The sequence below is a fragment of the Microchirus variegatus genome, assembly GCF_963457635.1.
Source record: "Microchirus variegatus genome assembly, chromosome: 19".
NCBI lineage: Eukaryota > Metazoa > Chordata > Actinopteri > Pleuronectiformes > Soleidae > Microchirus > Microchirus variegatus.
The window spans coordinates 9598008-9616449 of NC_139820.1; the positions used below are offsets into that span (position 1 = coordinate 9598008).

General features: G+C 41.7%; 1 protein-coding gene across 1 annotated transcript in view; it reads right to left on the bottom strand.

The window, feature by feature from the left end:
* The window catches only part of LOC310940712 (complement C3-like), a gene marked incomplete at both ends in the record, with an annotated part of 26910 nt that extends 9297 nt beyond the window's left edge, over positions 1–17613 (bottom strand). Inside the window, 35 exons of the mRNA XM_083905703.1 lie at positions 630–678; positions 763–844; positions 939–1001; positions 1098–1253; positions 1354–1431; positions 1667–1752; positions 2554–2704; positions 2912–2998; positions 3092–3257; positions 3394–3469; positions 3686–3889; positions 4013–4102; positions 4206–4269; positions 6188–6400; positions 6697–6836; positions 7671–7759; positions 7905–8025; positions 8108–8305; positions 9213–9281; positions 9497–9626; positions 9892–10047; positions 10199–10390; positions 10473–10567; positions 10680–10779; positions 12069–12215; positions 12610–12721; positions 12821–12945; positions 13106–13208; positions 13324–13411; positions 13499–13581; positions 15302–15390; positions 15646–15740; positions 15897–16059; positions 16538–16733; positions 17555–17613. Coding sequence (XP_083761829.1) covers positions 630–678; positions 763–844; positions 939–1001; positions 1098–1253; positions 1354–1431; positions 1667–1752; positions 2554–2704; positions 2912–2998; positions 3092–3257; positions 3394–3469; positions 3686–3889; positions 4013–4102; positions 4206–4269; positions 6188–6400; positions 6697–6836; positions 7671–7759; positions 7905–8025; positions 8108–8305; positions 9213–9281; positions 9497–9626; positions 9892–10047; positions 10199–10390; positions 10473–10567; positions 10680–10779; positions 12069–12215; positions 12610–12721; positions 12821–12945; positions 13106–13208; positions 13324–13411; positions 13499–13581; positions 15302–15390; positions 15646–15740; positions 15897–16059; positions 16538–16733; positions 17555–17613 — 4115 coding nt within the window. The remainder of the gene's footprint in view (positions 1–629; positions 679–762; positions 845–938; positions 1002–1097; positions 1254–1353; positions 1432–1666; positions 1753–2553; positions 2705–2911; positions 2999–3091; positions 3258–3393; positions 3470–3685; positions 3890–4012; positions 4103–4205; positions 4270–6187; positions 6401–6696; positions 6837–7670; positions 7760–7904; positions 8026–8107; positions 8306–9212; positions 9282–9496; positions 9627–9891; positions 10048–10198; positions 10391–10472; positions 10568–10679; positions 10780–12068; positions 12216–12609; positions 12722–12820; positions 12946–13105; positions 13209–13323; positions 13412–13498; positions 13582–15301; positions 15391–15645; positions 15741–15896; positions 16060–16537; positions 16734–17554) is intronic.
* Positions 17614–18442: the final 829 nt, after the last annotated feature.

An 18442-nucleotide genomic window follows, 5' to 3' on the forward strand; every position in this document is an offset into this window, starting at 1 on the left:
AATGAACACATTTCATTGAAAAATATGAAGAATACAATGGTAGTGAGAAAGAGGTGAAGTAACAAAGCAACTAGGGCTGGTGAGAAAATGTCCTGTAATAAAGGTCCAGTGTTAATGAATTAATATGTTTTGTCCATATGTGGGGGACAGAGCTTTCATTCCAAAATGTGAAACTGAAGTCAATTCAACACCATTGCATAAGATAACCAGGCTACTCATTTCTCCCTACCACGTGCAATATACTGTAAAATCAAACAAGTGCAATATACCCATATAATTTCCCATGTTCTATCTTTGATTATAACGTAAATATCTAGCCCACACTGTATATATTTTGGAGACAGTCTGTAATGTACATAATACATTCTATTTGAACTTTTTTATAGTCTTAGTGTTAATATCTTTATATATTGTACTTTTTTTGGTAATTCATGTTTATTATTTATAATCTTTAATGTCTTTGCTGCTGTAACAATGTCAATTTCCCCACTGTGGGACTAATAAAGGACTATTTTTAAGTGATTATACAAATATACATATAGGTCGTATATTCAACTTATGGTAATAAGCCCTCTTAAATGTTACACACTGGACCTTTTAAACCAGCATCATTTCTTAGCCGTACTTACAAAACTTCTATTTTCAGTTTGTATACCGCCTTATCCCCATCCATTTTCTCTGGAAAAGCAAAATACGACATGAGCATTTAATCTTTTGTCATGGCAGAAAATCATTTTCAAATGGCAGGGGGCATCAAATTACCTGGAATGAGCTCCACTGACAAGTTAAACATCTGACAGTCGCTCTCATTTTGCGACGGCAGAGCGTAATACAGTGACACCATCTGTTAACACAGGAACAAAGTGCATTCTTATATTGCATGGGTTTAATAGTGTTTATTCATACATGACTGAAAAACAGAAACATGCTTTATTTACCTTCAGTGTTGCTTCTCCAGTTCCTGTCGCAGTCACTTTTACATCCTTGTTTATATCATTGATCTGTGATCAAAATAAAAACAAAAGAAACCAGATGATAAGAAAAACAGGATTGATAACAGCCAATGACAGTGTGTGTGACAGAGTGTGCACGCTCACTTTTGATGTTCTGGTCATGTGGTGGTTGTTCCTGTTGAAGTTGATCTTCTCTGGCTTGGACCTGCCAGGCAAATGGATGTCCACATTCAGATCATACTCTGGTTCTTTAACATTAGCCCAGTATTCTGCTATAGCCTGGTACACTACCATCGTAGTCTGGACAGAAAAACAATGAGCAGGAGGAAACAAGAATAAATATATAGGTTATGTAACAAAAAAAAAAGATGTTAGATGTCAAGTTGGGATGTACTGTTACCTGAGTTGAGCCATAACTTCCACCATACCTCTGCTGAATGTTGAACCATTTCACAATAGGTCTAGCATCTTCAAAGGCCTGTATTGACAGAAGGTGAGAACATGTTTGAAACACACCATATAAAGGTCTGTGAAATTTAGTAAATGGTGGGTTGCATCCAAAGACCATAATGTTTAATTTATATAAAGTATTGTCCAGAGGAGAAAGCACATGTTAAACAAAATGGGAGGCGGTGCTTGAATTAAAGATCAGTGAGAAGGTTTGGAAATAAAGCTTTTGATGCACCAATGCGAACATATGAAAGGAGACTCACCTCGGCCTTGACCAGAGCAAGAAGAGCATAAGCTGTGGCCTCTAATGTATAAAAATGTCCTTTAGGAACATTCCAGTGGGACAACTCTGTAAGAAAAACACAGGCAAATAACCTTTTTTTTTATTATGGGGCAGAACTTGTGCCAAATGTCATCTGATATGGAAAATGTAATCTCACATTCAGACCTGCAGACATGAGAGCTCAATTGAGGAAGGATTTTAAAGGCCAATTCAGATATTATGACAGTAAAAAAAATATCAAACAAACTGTTTTTAGTTGTAATGGTAAATTCAATTCTCTGGCTCAGAGCTAGAACTGCCCATCACCCGAAACCTGCCTAGTACAGAATACCAGGTCCTTTGTGTATAGTGTATTGTATATTGTGTATTGTGTCTTGCCTACGCCTTCCTGCAGCACCAGCAGGGAGCCAGCTCCCCAATACCTACAGTAGAAAAAGAGGTGTGAAAGCACTGTCTGAAGTTAGAGTCTTTGTCTATTGGAGGAATGCGAAGGGGGAGCTGCTCAGGCATAAATGTGTGTTCACTTTGCTCTGGGCCTTTTCTCCAGCTAGGATCACTCCTGTGAAGATTGACCTTTTCCTTGCAACGAAAGTAAAACTGTGTCGGCCGGCAGAAGTTCTCTATTTCATTCTTCACCAGCAGCAGAGAAATTTCCACAACATATTATAAACACGTTAATATTTCTGAAAAACATTACGTAAAATGAATTCCCATTGAGTAGGACAGAAACCTATAATATCTATATCTTTGGCTAAAATCCTCACATTAATGTGTAACTATTTTAATGTCAGGCTAATTAAATCGTAATAACTTATTCTTGCATGTGTATTATTATTTTTTTCTTGTATTGGAAAACTGTAACTGCACCTTGGGAAGCGAAATTGTAGAGGATCTCTTTGTTCAGTTGGTTTTGGTTGGCCAGGGCGTATGATGACATGGCTACAGCATATGGGTTGGTGAGACCTGACAAACGCCCCTTCAGGTAGGCCACGGCTTTGTCAATACTTCCAGGCAGACTCTGGACATCAGGAAAGCAAAAAAATAAAAAATTATGAGAGGACCGAGTGTGACAGGAGAGCAGATAAACACCACATATCCAGGTATCCACGTATCATGTGATATGAAAAACTAATGCTTCAACTCTGTTTGGTCCATCACTTATGTGCAGTGAGTTTGTGATGTTATCATAGTGGTGTAATACAATGCATGCAGGTGAGGTACTCACGTTAACTGTGCCAGCACATAGCTGGCGTGACTCCTGCATGGCGATGAGGCAGAAGGCCGTCATGGAGGCATCTGAATCTGTGCCTCCCTGCACACAGAAAATGTTTTCATTAAAATTTGTGAGCGTGACAGGTTTTTTTTTTTTTGTCATTTATGATGTTACCGGAATGAGTTCACGCACGAGTCTCATCGCTCCGTGGACCACCAGCCCGGTTTCTCTGAACATGCCAATAGGTTGAAGTTGTGCATTTTGAATCAGAAACCTCACAGCGTTACAGATCACACTCCTCTGCATTGGCACCAGGTGGTATGACATGGCAAACACCCTGACCACACAGGCTGTGAGCCTTTGAGAGAGGAGAGAGGGGGTGATTGTGAAGTTACATTAAACACATGAGATATACATCCATCCTCACACAGTCAGAGATAGACGAGGATGTGGAAACATTTACATATGAGCTCATTTATGTTTGGATGCCTCACCAGGCACTATGTTGCTTTCCGGTATACACTGAAAAAGACCCATCTCCATTAAGGTAGGCGAGCTCATTCTTGTAGCCTGGATCCAAACAAAAAACAACTGCCATTCAGTCCATGCATCATACATGTATGTTAGTTTGAGGAGTCTTGTTCAGCTGACTCCTTCATTGAAGGAGCCCTAAAAATCTGTTAGTGTCAGTGTCATCGTTGTAGCTCTGTAAATCTGCACAGGAGTAGTTTGATACAATTTCAGCCACAGAGAAGGATAAAATAAACATGTTCTTTGTGATCTCACCGGTCTTGATATGCTCGATGGCTTCATTTCGTCTCTGAAAGCCCACAGGTTTCCACTGGTTAGTTCTGTCCAAATATATGGTTGCGATGACAGGCATAGTCATGCTAGCCAGGTTCTGCTCTCCACAGCCAGAGGGCTGCTGGATCAATGAACCCATCGATGACCCGCTAATGGCGTTCTCTACCAATGGACCAACATCATTCCCTGTACATGAATAACCAGAAAAATCAAAACACTATTAATCAACAATACTGTATTAAAAAACAATGCACATAGAGTTGCCTGTGTAAGCCTGTAATGTTTAAAATGCAGAATGTGATATCTCACCTGTCACAGAGATCTGTGTGCTTGTAGGTGTGTTTGGAACCCAGTCTTTCATTGGTATTCCACTATTGAGGGTTTCTTCTTGTTTACCTCCTGGATGAAGAAAGTTTGGGGGGTGGGGGAAGTCATTTCAAGTCAGTTCAAACACACAACACAGAATGACTATAAAGTGAAGGCATTAAATTCATGAACTCACCAGGACCTTTGTGTGTGGGGTCTAGAATTATGGTCTGTGGAGACTTAATGAGTACACCTTCAGGCTGGAAAAACAACAACACAAACATTATAACCACAACTAATTTTAAATTTAAACTAAAAATAGATTATGTGTTTCATGCAGGGAACCCTAGAACCCTACATGGAGCAGGTGTAGAGACCTCATCGCTGATTAGTACAACAATTTCAGCAGAGTAGATGTATGTACACAACAGTGTATATGATGGTCTACAGCAAAATAAAATGTCTAGTTTCCATAAAGTGCTATACATAAGGAAATTGATTAAATTAAGACAACATAACCATAATGTTTCAATAGACCTCACCTCGGCACAGTACGGTTATTTTGTTTTTCCATTAGTAACAGTACCTGGTACTTTTTTTAGTACCTGCTCTGGCGAGGTTTCAAGCGAGCTGAGCCGATACTATGCGTGACGTCGTCAGACTGCTGGCCACTGACCGGTCAGAGTCTCATCACAGACTCTAAACCAGGCCATCCGACACAAGAATTAAACCGAGCGGCGCTGTATTTCAGTCCAGTGACTGTGTCGGACAGAGTCTGTGCTCCCTGTCATGGAGGAAGTGCTGAACAAATCTTTTTAATAAAAATTAACTGAATCAAACTGCTCTACAAGTCACGAGTCACAAGTTTGTGTGTGTCGTGTGTAAAACGAAGTCACAGCAGTTTCATTCGGCCGTGCTGTGATGACTCTGCCCACGTTGAGGAGGTACTATATTTATTGTAATGGAACCACATCCAAACCTTGTAGTCTAGCCATGCCGAGCAGAGGCGAGCTGGGACCATGTAGTGGAGACACAGCAACATTTATGGTGGTGCAGCCCATTGTTAGGTGTTTTAGTCTTTTGCGCCTCCCACTGCCACCAGCACTTTTAACATATGGGATTCCAAGAGGAATGCCTCCAAAAACATCAGTGAAGCAGCAGAAAACGCTTTTAGGTGGCTCTGGATCAGGTGGGGTGAAGCATGGAGTAGCACGCTGCTTGGACACAAGCTGGGGTCTGATCAACCCTGACTGGGTCGCCCCGTTGAGGGTGTCTGATGATCTGAGACCTTGTGACCCTGGGTTCATCAGCGATGACGTGTCCAAACTGCACCTTCTAGGTTTTTCCATGAACTAGATACAGTGGCGGGCCCACGGTTGGTATTGTGCTTAGCACACTCGCCTTTGCAGCAAGAAGACCCGGTTGGAACAACTTCACGCCCCAGTTGGAACAAGAGTCTTTCTGCAAGGAAAGGGCCTTTCTTGCATGACCTCCCTGTGCATGCGTGGGTTTTCTCCGGCTTCCTCCCGTAGTCCAAAAACACGCAACATGGGGATTAGGTAAATTGGTCACTCCAAACGACATAAGCAATGGACTATTGCCAATGAGAGCAACCTGTTTTTATGGCAAGACCTGCAAGAACCTGAGAGGTGTGAGGATCCACAAGACCAGGGATGGGCTGCATAAGAAAGACGCAACGAACAGAGGCCATGCTCAGTGCTGTCTCTGGTGAGACGGAGGAGGAACCAGAACCAGAACCAGAACCTCCAAGCTCCGCATGCGGCAACTAGCAAACCATCAGAACACTACTGGGTCTTGTGAGCCGAGTTGTGCCAGTTTGATGAGGACGTGGGTACTGCCCTTGAAACTGCATCACTGGGGGAAGTGGAGCAGCGACTTCTGTGCCCTCTGCACCCGGCCCCCACAACATCGCCCATGTGCACACAGAGACAGAAACCCAGTCCTTTTTGCTGCAAGGCAACAGCACTGACCTCTAACATGTGGCTCCTTCTTGAGAACATGCACAGACAAATGATTTTGCTATTGTATGAAGAGATGTTGACTCTTACACGTGTGGATATACACAACATATCTGTTGGAAGTTGGTCTGATGTCATCTAATGTCAAGAATGTTTTAGCACACCGTTGTCATATGAATATGGCGTCTGTTTCTCTTACCACCACACGCAGCACCTTCTTGACTCCATCATTGAGCGACGAGTCCTTCACAGCTGCTTTGACCTCAATTTCGAATTGTCCGTCCTTCATGGGTATAATGATGAATGGAACTGATCGAGTGCTCTCTGGCCCGACTTTGACCTCCTCACGATATCTTCTACGTCTAGAGGCCGCACTGCACACATCGTCCGTCTCAGTCAGATCCACACGCACCTTGGAAGAGCGATGGAGGAGAATACATTTTGAGCATATGATCGTGGATGACAAGAAACCACAAAGTGAATCAGCTGCAAGTTAAATACAGTGTGTTCACATTTATACCATTAGTCCTCACCTGTAAAGGAAATATGCATAAAATAACATACCTCATAACGCAACCTCCATGTGTCTTGATATAAAACAAATCACAGTTTTGTGCAATGCAGTAATGTCGCAACACAAGATCTAAAAATTATTATTGCTTCTGAAAATAACAGATGGAATTCCATATGACATTGTGTGAGACTTACAGTGATAAGATCAGGGCTGTAGTTGTGGAGGATTGCCTTAATTTCTAGCTGCTCTCCACGGACAGCAGAGTAGGGCAGTCTAAGGTCAATGAAGAAGTTTTTTCGAACAATCACTTCTAACGGCTCACTGACACAGATTCCTTCAAGAAGAGGAGAAGTAATTGTATAGATTGCATATCAAAGTCTACGACGTAAGATGGAAGGAGCAGTAATAAGCCAACAGGAACAACTTCACTAGCTGCTTATTGGCAGGAGACTGCGGTTCTGATTCACGCTTCCCCTCCTTTCTGAACCAGTTTCATGTTGTGATCGCTGTTTGGAGTGGCCATGGTTGTTGTTTGGCATGGCTGTGATCAGGTAGGTTATGCCTCAGGATTGCTTTTTAACTTTACGGCATGTGGTGGCGGTGTTACACTCGCTTCCACTCTATTGTTTTGCAGAGTCACCTGTGTTTTAGGTGTTCCTCTCCTTGCGGAGCTGAAGTGTGCTCCCTGCACTGTGGGTGGACACATCAGTGTTGGGAGGTAAGCTGGGTATATTATGTTTAAGTCACTAGTAGCTCTTGTTGGGTCGGTAACAGAGTGGCTTTTTGGTCTCTAGTTGCTGTGGACAGCATTCAAGTGTGGGCTCTCCCTCTCCATCTCCTCACAGGTTGGAAAAACTGCACAGCTACTCTTTGGTGTATATGCAGGCCTTACATTTCTACACAAAGCTTTGTAATTTGAGTATGTTTGCTCTCTGTGCACTTGGCAGGTAACTGTGCCAGCCTGTGAATTACGGTGCCTGCGGCCCTGTCTACATCTCAGCCTCAAAGTCGTGGTTGACTGTTGGTATCGACCAATAGGTGCCTGGTTGTAGCTGAAGAATGATCCATTTGTAAAAAACTGTCAAGGCAGTGGCCAAATCACGGATCTCAAGACTAAGTTCATTTTAACATACAGTCTATGAAAAAAAGTGAAACAACAGATCCTCACCATGGGTTCTTGACAGACTAATGCCAGTGAACTGCCAGGTTGTGATCGAGTCTTGTAAAGGAACATCTTTCGACACTGATGAGGTTGCACTGAAACAAAGAAAATTGTTGGGATTTTAGTGGCGTCATGAGTGAGGATATCTATCTGTGTGTGTGTGTGTGTGTGTGTGTGTGTGTGTGTGTGTGTGTGTGTGTGTGTGTGTGTGTGTGTGTGTGTGTGTGTGTGTTGCCTCACCAGTTGGGTGTGTGTTCAGGGCAAGAGGGCAGATCGATGTCGATCCACAGCCAACTTTCAGGGAACTTAGTGCGAGACACTATCTCATTGCTGTCCATGTAACTGTCGTCTTCAACCTCACCTAGAGAGACATCAAAAAAGTTTAATATTGTGTTTGTATCAATCATGGATATCCAACTCCTTCCTTGTTACCCATCTCTTACTGCGAGCCAGTTGGAGTTGGTCCACTTTCTTCTCAGCACGCTGTTGTGTCACCTCATTGCAACAGTGCAGGAAGGCCTGAACACATTCTGCACCATCAGAGATGTACTCACTGCGCCTCTCACATGTGTATGAAAGTGTTGTTTCCTTCATGCCATCAAGACAACACTCACGTTGAAGATCAGTTTTATACTGACTCACTGGAAAGCAAGACAGTTGTGGAGGAAAAAAAACGGAGGTTATAGGAGGAATGATGATGAAGGATTTCTTTCTATGCACAGTGTCACGTTATCCTTTGAATTAGGAAAAACTTAAAGGGGCCATAGAGTGGTCCTATCGCACATGTGAGTTATGTTAGTCTACTTACATACATTAACTTGTTTTTATGGTCAAAACCCCCTAGTCGCTGCAAAAGAGCTGATAGAAATCTCTCCTCAATGAAGCTCTCATCAGCCGCGCTGTTTCAGAATGAAATCTCACCCTCAGAAGACAGACTGTGTTGTGATTGGTCAGCCAACGAGAGCTTTCCCAACCGTCCTGTGATTGGGCGGGTACATTGAAGTGATGTAATTTGTACATCAGCTCTCAGAAGTGCAGATCCCCCCTCTGGAATGGTGGATGCACTGCTACTCATTATCAAAACATTGTTTAAAAATGGCTTCGTCACGACTCCCCACCGCTGTCCCTTTTTACGCATTTGACCCGGAGTCGGACCCCGAGTCAGAATACACTGTCGCAAGTGAGACATCTCCACAATGAACGTTCTTCTTCATCTGCGGTACAATGTATGCAACCGGATGTGCCCGGATTAGTGCCTGGAGCAGGAGAAGTGCTGGTCACGTAACAAGAACAGGTTTTTTCAGAGATCTCGCTGAGCCCGAGATTACAATACAACACAGTGTTCTCAGCAGTGGCTGAACTGTTTGTTTTGAAACTTCAGGGCTTCTTAAACTAGGTTATGGCGCAGATACACACCAAAAAACAGGGTTAATTGGAACTTCCGTTCTATGGCCACTTTAAGTAAGTCAAAATGCCCAACTGCAGACAATACAATCCTGAATGTGATTGAACATTGAATCACTGGTGATTTCGAGCAGTGGTTCTTACCTAAGCTGGTTGTGACGTCCATAATAGTAGTTCGTCTTCTCCTTCTGCTGGGGGTTGGACATTGTAGTTCTGAAAATGCAACAAAACATTGAACAGAGTCCAACAAGGTTAGACTACACTTGTCTTCTTCTTTTTATTATTATTATTATTATTATTATTATATCAGTTGCAACTCATTATTGACAGTCAAATGAGGATCACAAAACTTCTGCTCCATATCGTTAGATTTGATCCTGAGAGAAAAAAAATAGAAACCAAAAGATCTGAGAGTAAAATAGTGTCACCTTGTCTGTAAGGAGTTCCAGAAGCTGTGCTGGACTCAAACAACAGCCCAGCATCGTAGAACACATTCATACCATCCTTTCCTCCACCAGGGGTGCAGCCTGTGTCATATTTCTCCACAATGTCCCACACCTGAACAGAGTTGAAGACATTTTCACACAGAAATACAAACACACAAACTGGTGGAGTGAGAATTTTCATTCACCATGTCCAACTCAATCAAACCTATTTGTAGACTGACAAAAAAATATAAACAATAACACACTTACATTTAGTTTGCTTTACAATCTGGACCAAACACATACTAAGAAAAAATGTTTTTTTTTTTACACCACTTACGTTGCAAACCTTTGAAATACTGTATATTCAAATATGAAAATTTATGAAAATAAAATGCCTTTTTCTGGGTGAGGCGGTGCTTGTTATTCAGGACATAGACTCCTTTGTCAACGGCCACCAGTCCAACTGTGGCTCCTGGATCTCCAGTAACCTTCAGACCAAACATCCTTCGAGGCTCATATGATGAACCAGGTCTCGATTGTTCTAACTTCAGCTGATTGTAAAGAAAAGAGAACATTTTGTGTTTGTTCAAGCAGTTTGCGCATGTGCGCACGCGCACACACACAGACTACATTTCTATATGTAGACTATATATAGACAATGTCCTTAGTTTAACTCCACTATATCAATATTGTGTGTCTCACCGAGCCCATGCAGGAGTCCTTGACATCCACCCAGACAGAGTCTGATACCACTTCATTGTTATTTGGATGGTAGTAGGCGATGATGCGGAAAGATGGGAGCATTTCTTTGGTGATGGGAACGATCAGGGAAATCAGTACTTGTCCTTTTGTCCTGTAACGGCCATGTTTGATCAACTGACCTCTGCTCAGGATCTGGGGACACAGATTTACACATCAGCATGCACCCAAACTAAGTTTACGCAGAACGATGAGTAGGTCATAGCATGTGGCTCACCAGGTATGTGATATCAGTGTCTTGATTTGACTGTTTGTTCAGGATAAGGTTGAACTTCATATTGTCTCCTAACTCGAGCTCTGCTGAATCCACATCTGCAAATAATGATTTTGTGATGAGTTCTGCACACTGGAAAGACTGTCATGGTACTCTGCCGTAATATGTGTTTTACCTTTTGAAGTTACAGTTTTACAGGATTTTATTTACCTATGTGGATGTAGCTGTTGCTTTCAGTTTTATATGGAACAGCTACCATGGTGGCTGATGCTTGTCTTTCTAGTAAAATACGAGGATCACTGGTTTTTGCCTAAAATCAGAGACACACACAGGTTTATAAACACAGTAATGTAAAGAAATATAAAAGGTACCAGATCTGTATTCTTCTATCCAGTCATGAGTTAACTACTGACAAGAATTGAACGGTGGAACATGGTGGTAAAGGCTGCTGAGGTAGAATGTAGAGGGCCTCTATCCAGATCAGGTGTTTGGCAGCCCCCGATAAGAGCCTATATGGACGAGCTGATCGTCACAACAACATCAGTTGAGCAGGTGAATCTTGCAGGGACTGGAGAGACTCATCACATGGGCCAGGATGAGTTTCAAGCCCTCCAAGTCAACTTCTATGGTACTGGAGAATGGGAAGGTAGTCAACAAAAGCTTCCCCAGTCAAGAGCCTTGGGAAGCTCTTTGAATCCAGCCTGAAAGACTCTGCTGCTATCCGGAAGTCTACTGAAGAGCTCAGAGGGTGGCTCACCAAGGTGGACAAGTCTGGCCTGCCTAGCAGATTTAAAGATTGGATCTACCAGCATTCCTTTCTGCCCAGAGTCTTGTGGCCTCTCCTTGTGTATGCAGTCCCAATAACAACTGTGGAATCCCTCGAAAGGAAGATCAGTTGCTTTCTTCGGAGGTTGTTGGGGCTTCCTCGCAGCCTCAACAGCGCTGCCCTGTATGGCACAAGTAACACCCTGCAGCTACCCTTCAGTAGGCTGACAGAAGAGTTCAAGGTGGCACGCACTAGAGAAGCCCTTACAGAGATTCCAGGGACTGCAAGGTGTCATCAGCAGGGACTGAAGTGAGGACAGGAAGGAAGTGGAAGGCAGAGAAGGCAGTGGAGGTGGCAAAGTCATGGTTAAGGCAAAAGGCACTGGTGGGGGTCCTGGCAACGGGAAGAGCAGGCTGCTTCCCAAGACCCAAGTTAGCCAGGCCCAGGGCAAGGAGAAACACCATCTACTTCAGGAAGAGGTCCAAGCAGGTGTGGAGGAAGAGCGAGTGGGCAGAGCAGTAGGACTCCGACAGCAGGGTGCATGAACAAGCACACCCCAGCACATTGCAACAACATCTCTCTGGCCAGACATGATCCATGTCATGATCTGCATGCCCAGTGAACCCAGGATACATCACTGACAATGCATCCCAGTGCATCCATGAGATGTTTCTTCTTAAGATCAGATCACGGAATAGTTTAAAGTAAATAAAGCTATAGAATTTGGTCATGGTGCCACTTTCTTTTAAATACTGCAAGTAGATATCATGCTTCCATTAAAAGCAATGTATTAAGGGAAAGGGAAAAAAATCCAAGATGTTTCAGAGACTTACAGTGATTTTCAGATCTGATGCTCTTGCCTCTGTATTGATGGTAAGCTTTGCAAGGCCATTGGCTGCAGTCAAACCCTTCACATCACCTGGACTCACCACCACAGCAACACCTTTAGCTGGAGATTCATCTGGATTCACGACTTCAATCTGCCATGAAAGTAACAAACAGCTGAACAATAAGAATATATTGTTATTATCCATCCTTCCATCATCTACCACTATCCTCCATCGCAGGCCCACATGTAGAGACAAACAACCATTCACTCTCACTCTCACACCTACGGCCAATTTAGAGTGACCAATCTACCAAATCCCCATATTGCATGTTTTTGGACTATGGGAGGAAACCAGAGAACCTGGAGAAAACCCACACACACATGGGGAGAACATGCAAACTCCTTGCACAAAGGCCCTTGGTTCCAACCGGGGCTTGAACCCGGGTCTACTTGCTGCAAAAGCAAGAGCGCTGACCACTACACCAACCATGTGGCCTGTATTATTATTATACATTATAATTTTAAATTATGAGTAAATGCATTACCGAAACAGCGAAGGACATTCCTGGTTTGAAATATTTGGGCGTTTTCTTGAAGTGAATGGTGTAGGGTGATGTAACGATCTTGATGCCTCTCACCTCTGACTCCACCATTTCACTGCCTGTTGAGTTGATGTAGAAACACACACACTAACACTTTAACATAAGGAGTTTTACATTTTCTTATCATCTTTTACATATCTTATTCTTATCTTACTTACCACTCAATGTCAGCACACTGACTGCTACAAATATGGAACTCCCCACAAGGTCGTCGATATTCTGGAAGGTCTGTGTGATGTGTTCCCTCTTCAGTTTGGCCTCTCCAGCACCATTTTCAATCTAATACAACATAGATAATACATGAATAATTTAACTGGTGGTGACAACAGGCAACTTGAAAACTAGAAAACTGGATATTCTAAATAGTTTAGTCTCTCTGATTGTGTCTCACGTGTAAAGTCTGAACTCAACTGAGTGTAAAACACAAGTATGTCCTCACCGGTACTCTCTGAAGAGCGTTTGGAAAGCTCCTCTTTTGACCTTCAAGCACAACCCCAAATACCACGTATGCTGTGCCAGTCACCTCTTCACCAAACAGATACCTGGGGCCACAAGAAACAGCTGCTGTCAATAACATAATTTAATTTCTCCTCCACTCAGACTTTAATGATTCCAGTTTTGAAAGCCACAAAAAAAAATCAAAAATAAAATACGTACGTAGCTTTGATGTTAACAGTGAGATCTGGACTGTCCTTATAGAAGAAGGAGCTCACAGGCATCAACTTCACCTCAAAACTCGGCAGCACTGGAAATATAAATTCCAACATCAAGCAAGTAAATACTTACATCATGTGTTAAAAGGTAAATTTTTTAAATGTAAAAAGGGACGCACCATATTCTTTGACCTCAAACTCTGCAGTGTAGCTATGCTGTGGGTTCTTGATGAATTTGGCCACCACTTTCCAGACTCCAGGACTGCACACACACACACACACACACACACACACACACACACACACACACAGAAACCGAAAACAGTGGCTAAGTATTCAGGCGTCTCACTTTTTTGTTTTGACTACATTCCTTACAATACCAACTAAAAATAAATTATAATACAAATAAAGCTATATCACACACATTTTTTACTGAAATGTGCAGTGACCAGCCGCCTCCCCGTCCCCCTTAAACAACAATGGGCGATTTGCAATGACATCTCAGTAGGAAACCTCCCTAAAGGGACCCCACCTCACTTTAACCTCTGTGAAGTTATCGTTCTACAATTTGGAAAATGAAGATTATTTACAGTGTAATGCATATCTTTTTTACTAAGCTTATATGTTTTTTCAGTTATTTACAGTATTTTATTGTTCTATATATTTATATTGTTTTTAGGGCTGTCAAACGATTAAAATTTTTAATCAGATTAATCACAAGGTAGCTGTGGATTAATCACGATTAATCACGATTAATTACCATTTGTAAATATGCCCAAAAAATTCAAATTTTCTCTTTATATTGTTGTAGGAACGGAGAGATAAATAAAGTATGTGAAAATATACATGTAAAGAACAATAAAATACTGTAAATAACTTGTAAAAACCTATACAAACTTAGTAAAAAATAAACATTACATTGTAAAAAAAAAACCACATTATAAGACAATATAAATAAATAGAAAAAATAAAACGCTGTAAATAACTTTAAAAAAACTATACTTTGCACTGTAAATAACTCACATCATAAACAAAATATAAAGTATAGAAGTTAAATAGTTTTCTTACTAAACCCACAGCAGGAAATTCCTCATCAGCACTTTGAAGCACTGCTTCTACTAGTTAGCGTTAGCGTTAGCGTCAGCTAGCATTCTGACGCTAATGTTAGCTGCTGTCTGTGTCCCCGTTAGTTAGACAGTGACTGTTAATGTTATGATTATATCATTATCTGCGCCAGTAGCGCCACTTACAACTGTGTGTCTTTCTTTCTTTTTTCTTCCTCTTCTAACTTCCTGATTGATAACTCCTCTTCATTTTCCTTCAGCTTCACACAGGTTAACTTGAGGAGACGTGGGGCCCCTTTAGGGAGGTTTCCGACCGAGATGTCATTGCTAATCAACCATTGTTGTTTAAGGGAGACGGGGATGCAGCTGCTCACTGATGCATTTAGGCTCCGAGTGTCGGGAGCCCCACTATCGACTCGGGGCCCCAAGCAGTTGCCCGCCGCTTTGCCTGTTCATAAACTGCACGTCTACCCGTAGCGATGAAAGTGCGTTAATGCGTTAAAAAATAACGCGTTAATTCCACAAATGAATCATCCTGCGTTAACGCGTTAATTTTGACAGCCCTAATTGTTTTATAATGTGGGTTCTTTACAGTGTAATGTATTTTTTTTTACTAAGTTTATATAGTTTTTTAAAAAGCTATTTACAGTATTTTATTGTTCTTTACATTTATATTTTCACATACTTTTTAATTACAAGGTTTTTCCATGGTATTTCATTCATTTTGAAAAAAAATATATTTTGAACTCATACATTTTTCGTTGGTGTCAGATTATTTGTAACATAATGGTGATGAACACTGGTTGGAAGGAAGGTCCCCCTGGGAATTTTTGCTTAGAGCCCCTACAGACTCCGGAATCGCCTCTGGTCTTGATCTTCTGATCAAATTCATAAATAATTCAACAAAATAAAACTAACCTGACAATTTCACTAAGTTGGAAATTGCCAGCGTGGATCCCTGATGTTGGAGTGATGGAATCAACAGGTAAAGTGATTCCTTCAGGAGTCTAAAAAAAAAAAATGACAATCAGTCAGTACAATGCATGATTGGTGCTCGATGTATAAATGACAGTATCATCGGCATATAAATGGGTACGACAGTATAACAGTGGCACAAACAAGACAGTAACAAACGATCATCCTTGGTTGTCATCAGTTCAATGACTAGCACTTGGCTATTTTGCCCAAGAGGCTATACACACTGTAGTATGCAGCTGAAGAGTCAAATGATTCTGTATTGTCATTATAGTTAAATGCAATACCATAATCTCAATGTCAATGGAAGAATCCTTAAGATTTTTTTCATTCCTCTCCACGGGCTCCATACGAGGTGTCACTGCAAACAACCTGTAGAGAACTGACAGAAAGACAAAGAGGCTGATTAGACTGATTCCGTTTAAAATGGCAGAGTGTTAGAAACTGTCATGAATGAAGCCACACGGTGTGTTCTGATGTACTATCATATGCGGACTACTGTCACAGAGACGTCTGTGAGGTTTAGTACTGAACACACCTTTACTCCTGGGGGTGTAGATGGTCTTGTCAGTCTGGATGAAGATGTAGCCGGACTGGAAGGACATAAGGACTACTTTCTCCAGCAGTTGGTAAGGGAACTGCGCTTGCAGGTAGACGTACTGCGTCACGGTGGCATTCCTGCTAAACACTTCAGGGGGGATCTGAAGACAGCATGTACAGAGGAATCAGTAATGAGGAGCAGGACAGGTGTATATGATTAGACTATAGTGATCCCACACTGGGGAAATTCACTTTTTACAGCAGCAAAAAGGTCAGTGGTAAACAAGTGACACAAACAACATATAAACAGCATAAGCAGATTAAAAAATAAGATTAAAAAAAATAAAAAAAATAATTCAAATGCAAAATAGAGTGGGTCTTCTTTCGACAAGAAGGTTGTGCGTCCGATTCCTCGCTCTGCTCGTCTACATGCCAATGTTAACACCATGTGGCCCCTGATATAGCATGTGAATGTGTTTGAAAGATGAGCGATAGAAAGAGACCTGCACATAGATGTGCTCCATGAAGGTGTGAGTGAATGGGTGTGAATGGGAGAGTGACAAAACTGTAGTGTAAATAATAATAACAATAATAATAATAATAATAATAATAATAATAATTAGTTAGTGTTTCATTTACCTTTATTTGTCCACGTGCCTGGAAGTGATTTGTACTGTTAAGGGTCACAGTTGTGGTCACCAGCTCCGTGGTCTTGGTTGGATGGTTCATCACCTTGATCTGAACCTGTATGTCTCCCCCTGTACAGTCTTGACACTCCACAAAGACGCTCTCTGTTGTTCCGACACGCAACATGTTTGGGGCAGACATCACCTTCCTACAGAGAACAGGAAAGGACAGATGCTCTTGTCAGATTACACCATGCATTTCATCTTTATCTTTCTTTTTTTTTTATCAAGCAATCACATGGTTTGCTGATTATCTGTCCAACAGAACAGTGGCCGTTTCCTCTTCCCCTTTTCTTAAGGTCACTAAAGGTGTGCCAAAGGGTTCAGTCTTAGGATCCATTTTATTCTCCATTTATATCAACAAACTATGTGATAATTTGTCAAATCATTTTTTTTATTGCTGTTGACACCATAATATATTGTCTTTCTCATTCGATTTCACAAGGCTTTCAAGTTAGTTTCTCAGAATGAGGCTTCTACAATTAAAAAAAAAAAAAAATCTTGCTTCTCCCTCAGACCTCAGAAGCGTCTTGTATCAGTAACCCTCTTACCTTTGATTATGGCAACATCCTGTATTTGAGTGCTTCAACCAAATATCTCCAGTCTTTGGAGTCTGTTTATCACTGTGCCATGCGTTTCATAAGTGGTAGCAGTCACCTCACACACCACGGTGAACTATCTTAGATCTGGCTGGCCTTCGTTGGGTGTTCGCAGATAAACACAATGGCTGACTATTTAAAAGGCTGTTCTTGGTTTAGTTCGCTCCTATGTATGTGTCTTTCTGCAAAAAACTACCACTTTGCCTTACGCTCCAGTGACTCATTTCATTTTGGAAAATGGGAATTCATTGATCAGTGCCTGTGTTCTTAAAACTGTTTTTGTGTTCTCAACCCTTTCTCTAACTGTCAACGAGTTTGAACTTTTAAACCACTGTTTTATTTTAGGATAAAGTTACAGTAGATCTACTCACATTGGAGAGCCGTCAACCAGAGAAGCCACAGAGGCCAGAGAGGCCAGCAGCCACAACATCCTTCCCATCATCCGTCCTGATCCTGTGCTGCTGTCAATGTAGACGGTTGCTCTACAGCTTGCTCCTTTTTACCTCTCACCTCCCTCCTTCACACGTATGTAAACACAAAGACATAATTTCCCGGCAGGAGTTGAGAAATGGTTCACGTCAGTTGAAGGTTACGTTATCTACGGCCAAAGGAAAAAATAAACATGAGAAAATCAATAACTGTCTGTGATCAACGGTTTCCCGCACATACAACTGAATCAACAGTGCAACGCTGCTCTGCATTTCTAATATGTTTTACACACAACACGTTAACACATTTGTCCTTGGTATCTTTTTGTTGTTTGGTAATTTAAAAGTAATTTTAGTTCTTCAGAGCTTGCTAAATAAGCAAGTCAGAAAGTCTGCTAAAACATATATCTTTATGTCAATATTTTATTTTTAATAAAGGAAAATCCTTTATAGATTACATAGACTTCTCAATTCAGTCTTGTTCATATTGACTATACAATCCACTCATCCATTTTCTACCGCTTTATCCTCCACATTACGGTCGCGGGGGCACTGGTGCCAATCTCAGCTATCAAAGGGCGAAAGGTGGGTTACACCCTGGACAGGACACCAGGCCAACAGCCTTGTGATGGCCAGTACCTGAATATTTAAAACATGAATAGCGATAGCTTCAGAGTAATTACCAGCTATTACCAGTTTTAAAGGTTTGGTCTGGTGGAGATGGGGTTCCTCAGTGGCTGAAGGGGGAGTGCAGGCCGTCTGATTAGCTCCTCGTGCAGGAGGTTGTCCTCAGCTCCAGAGTCTACTTAAGCAACAAAGGGCAGAGAATAA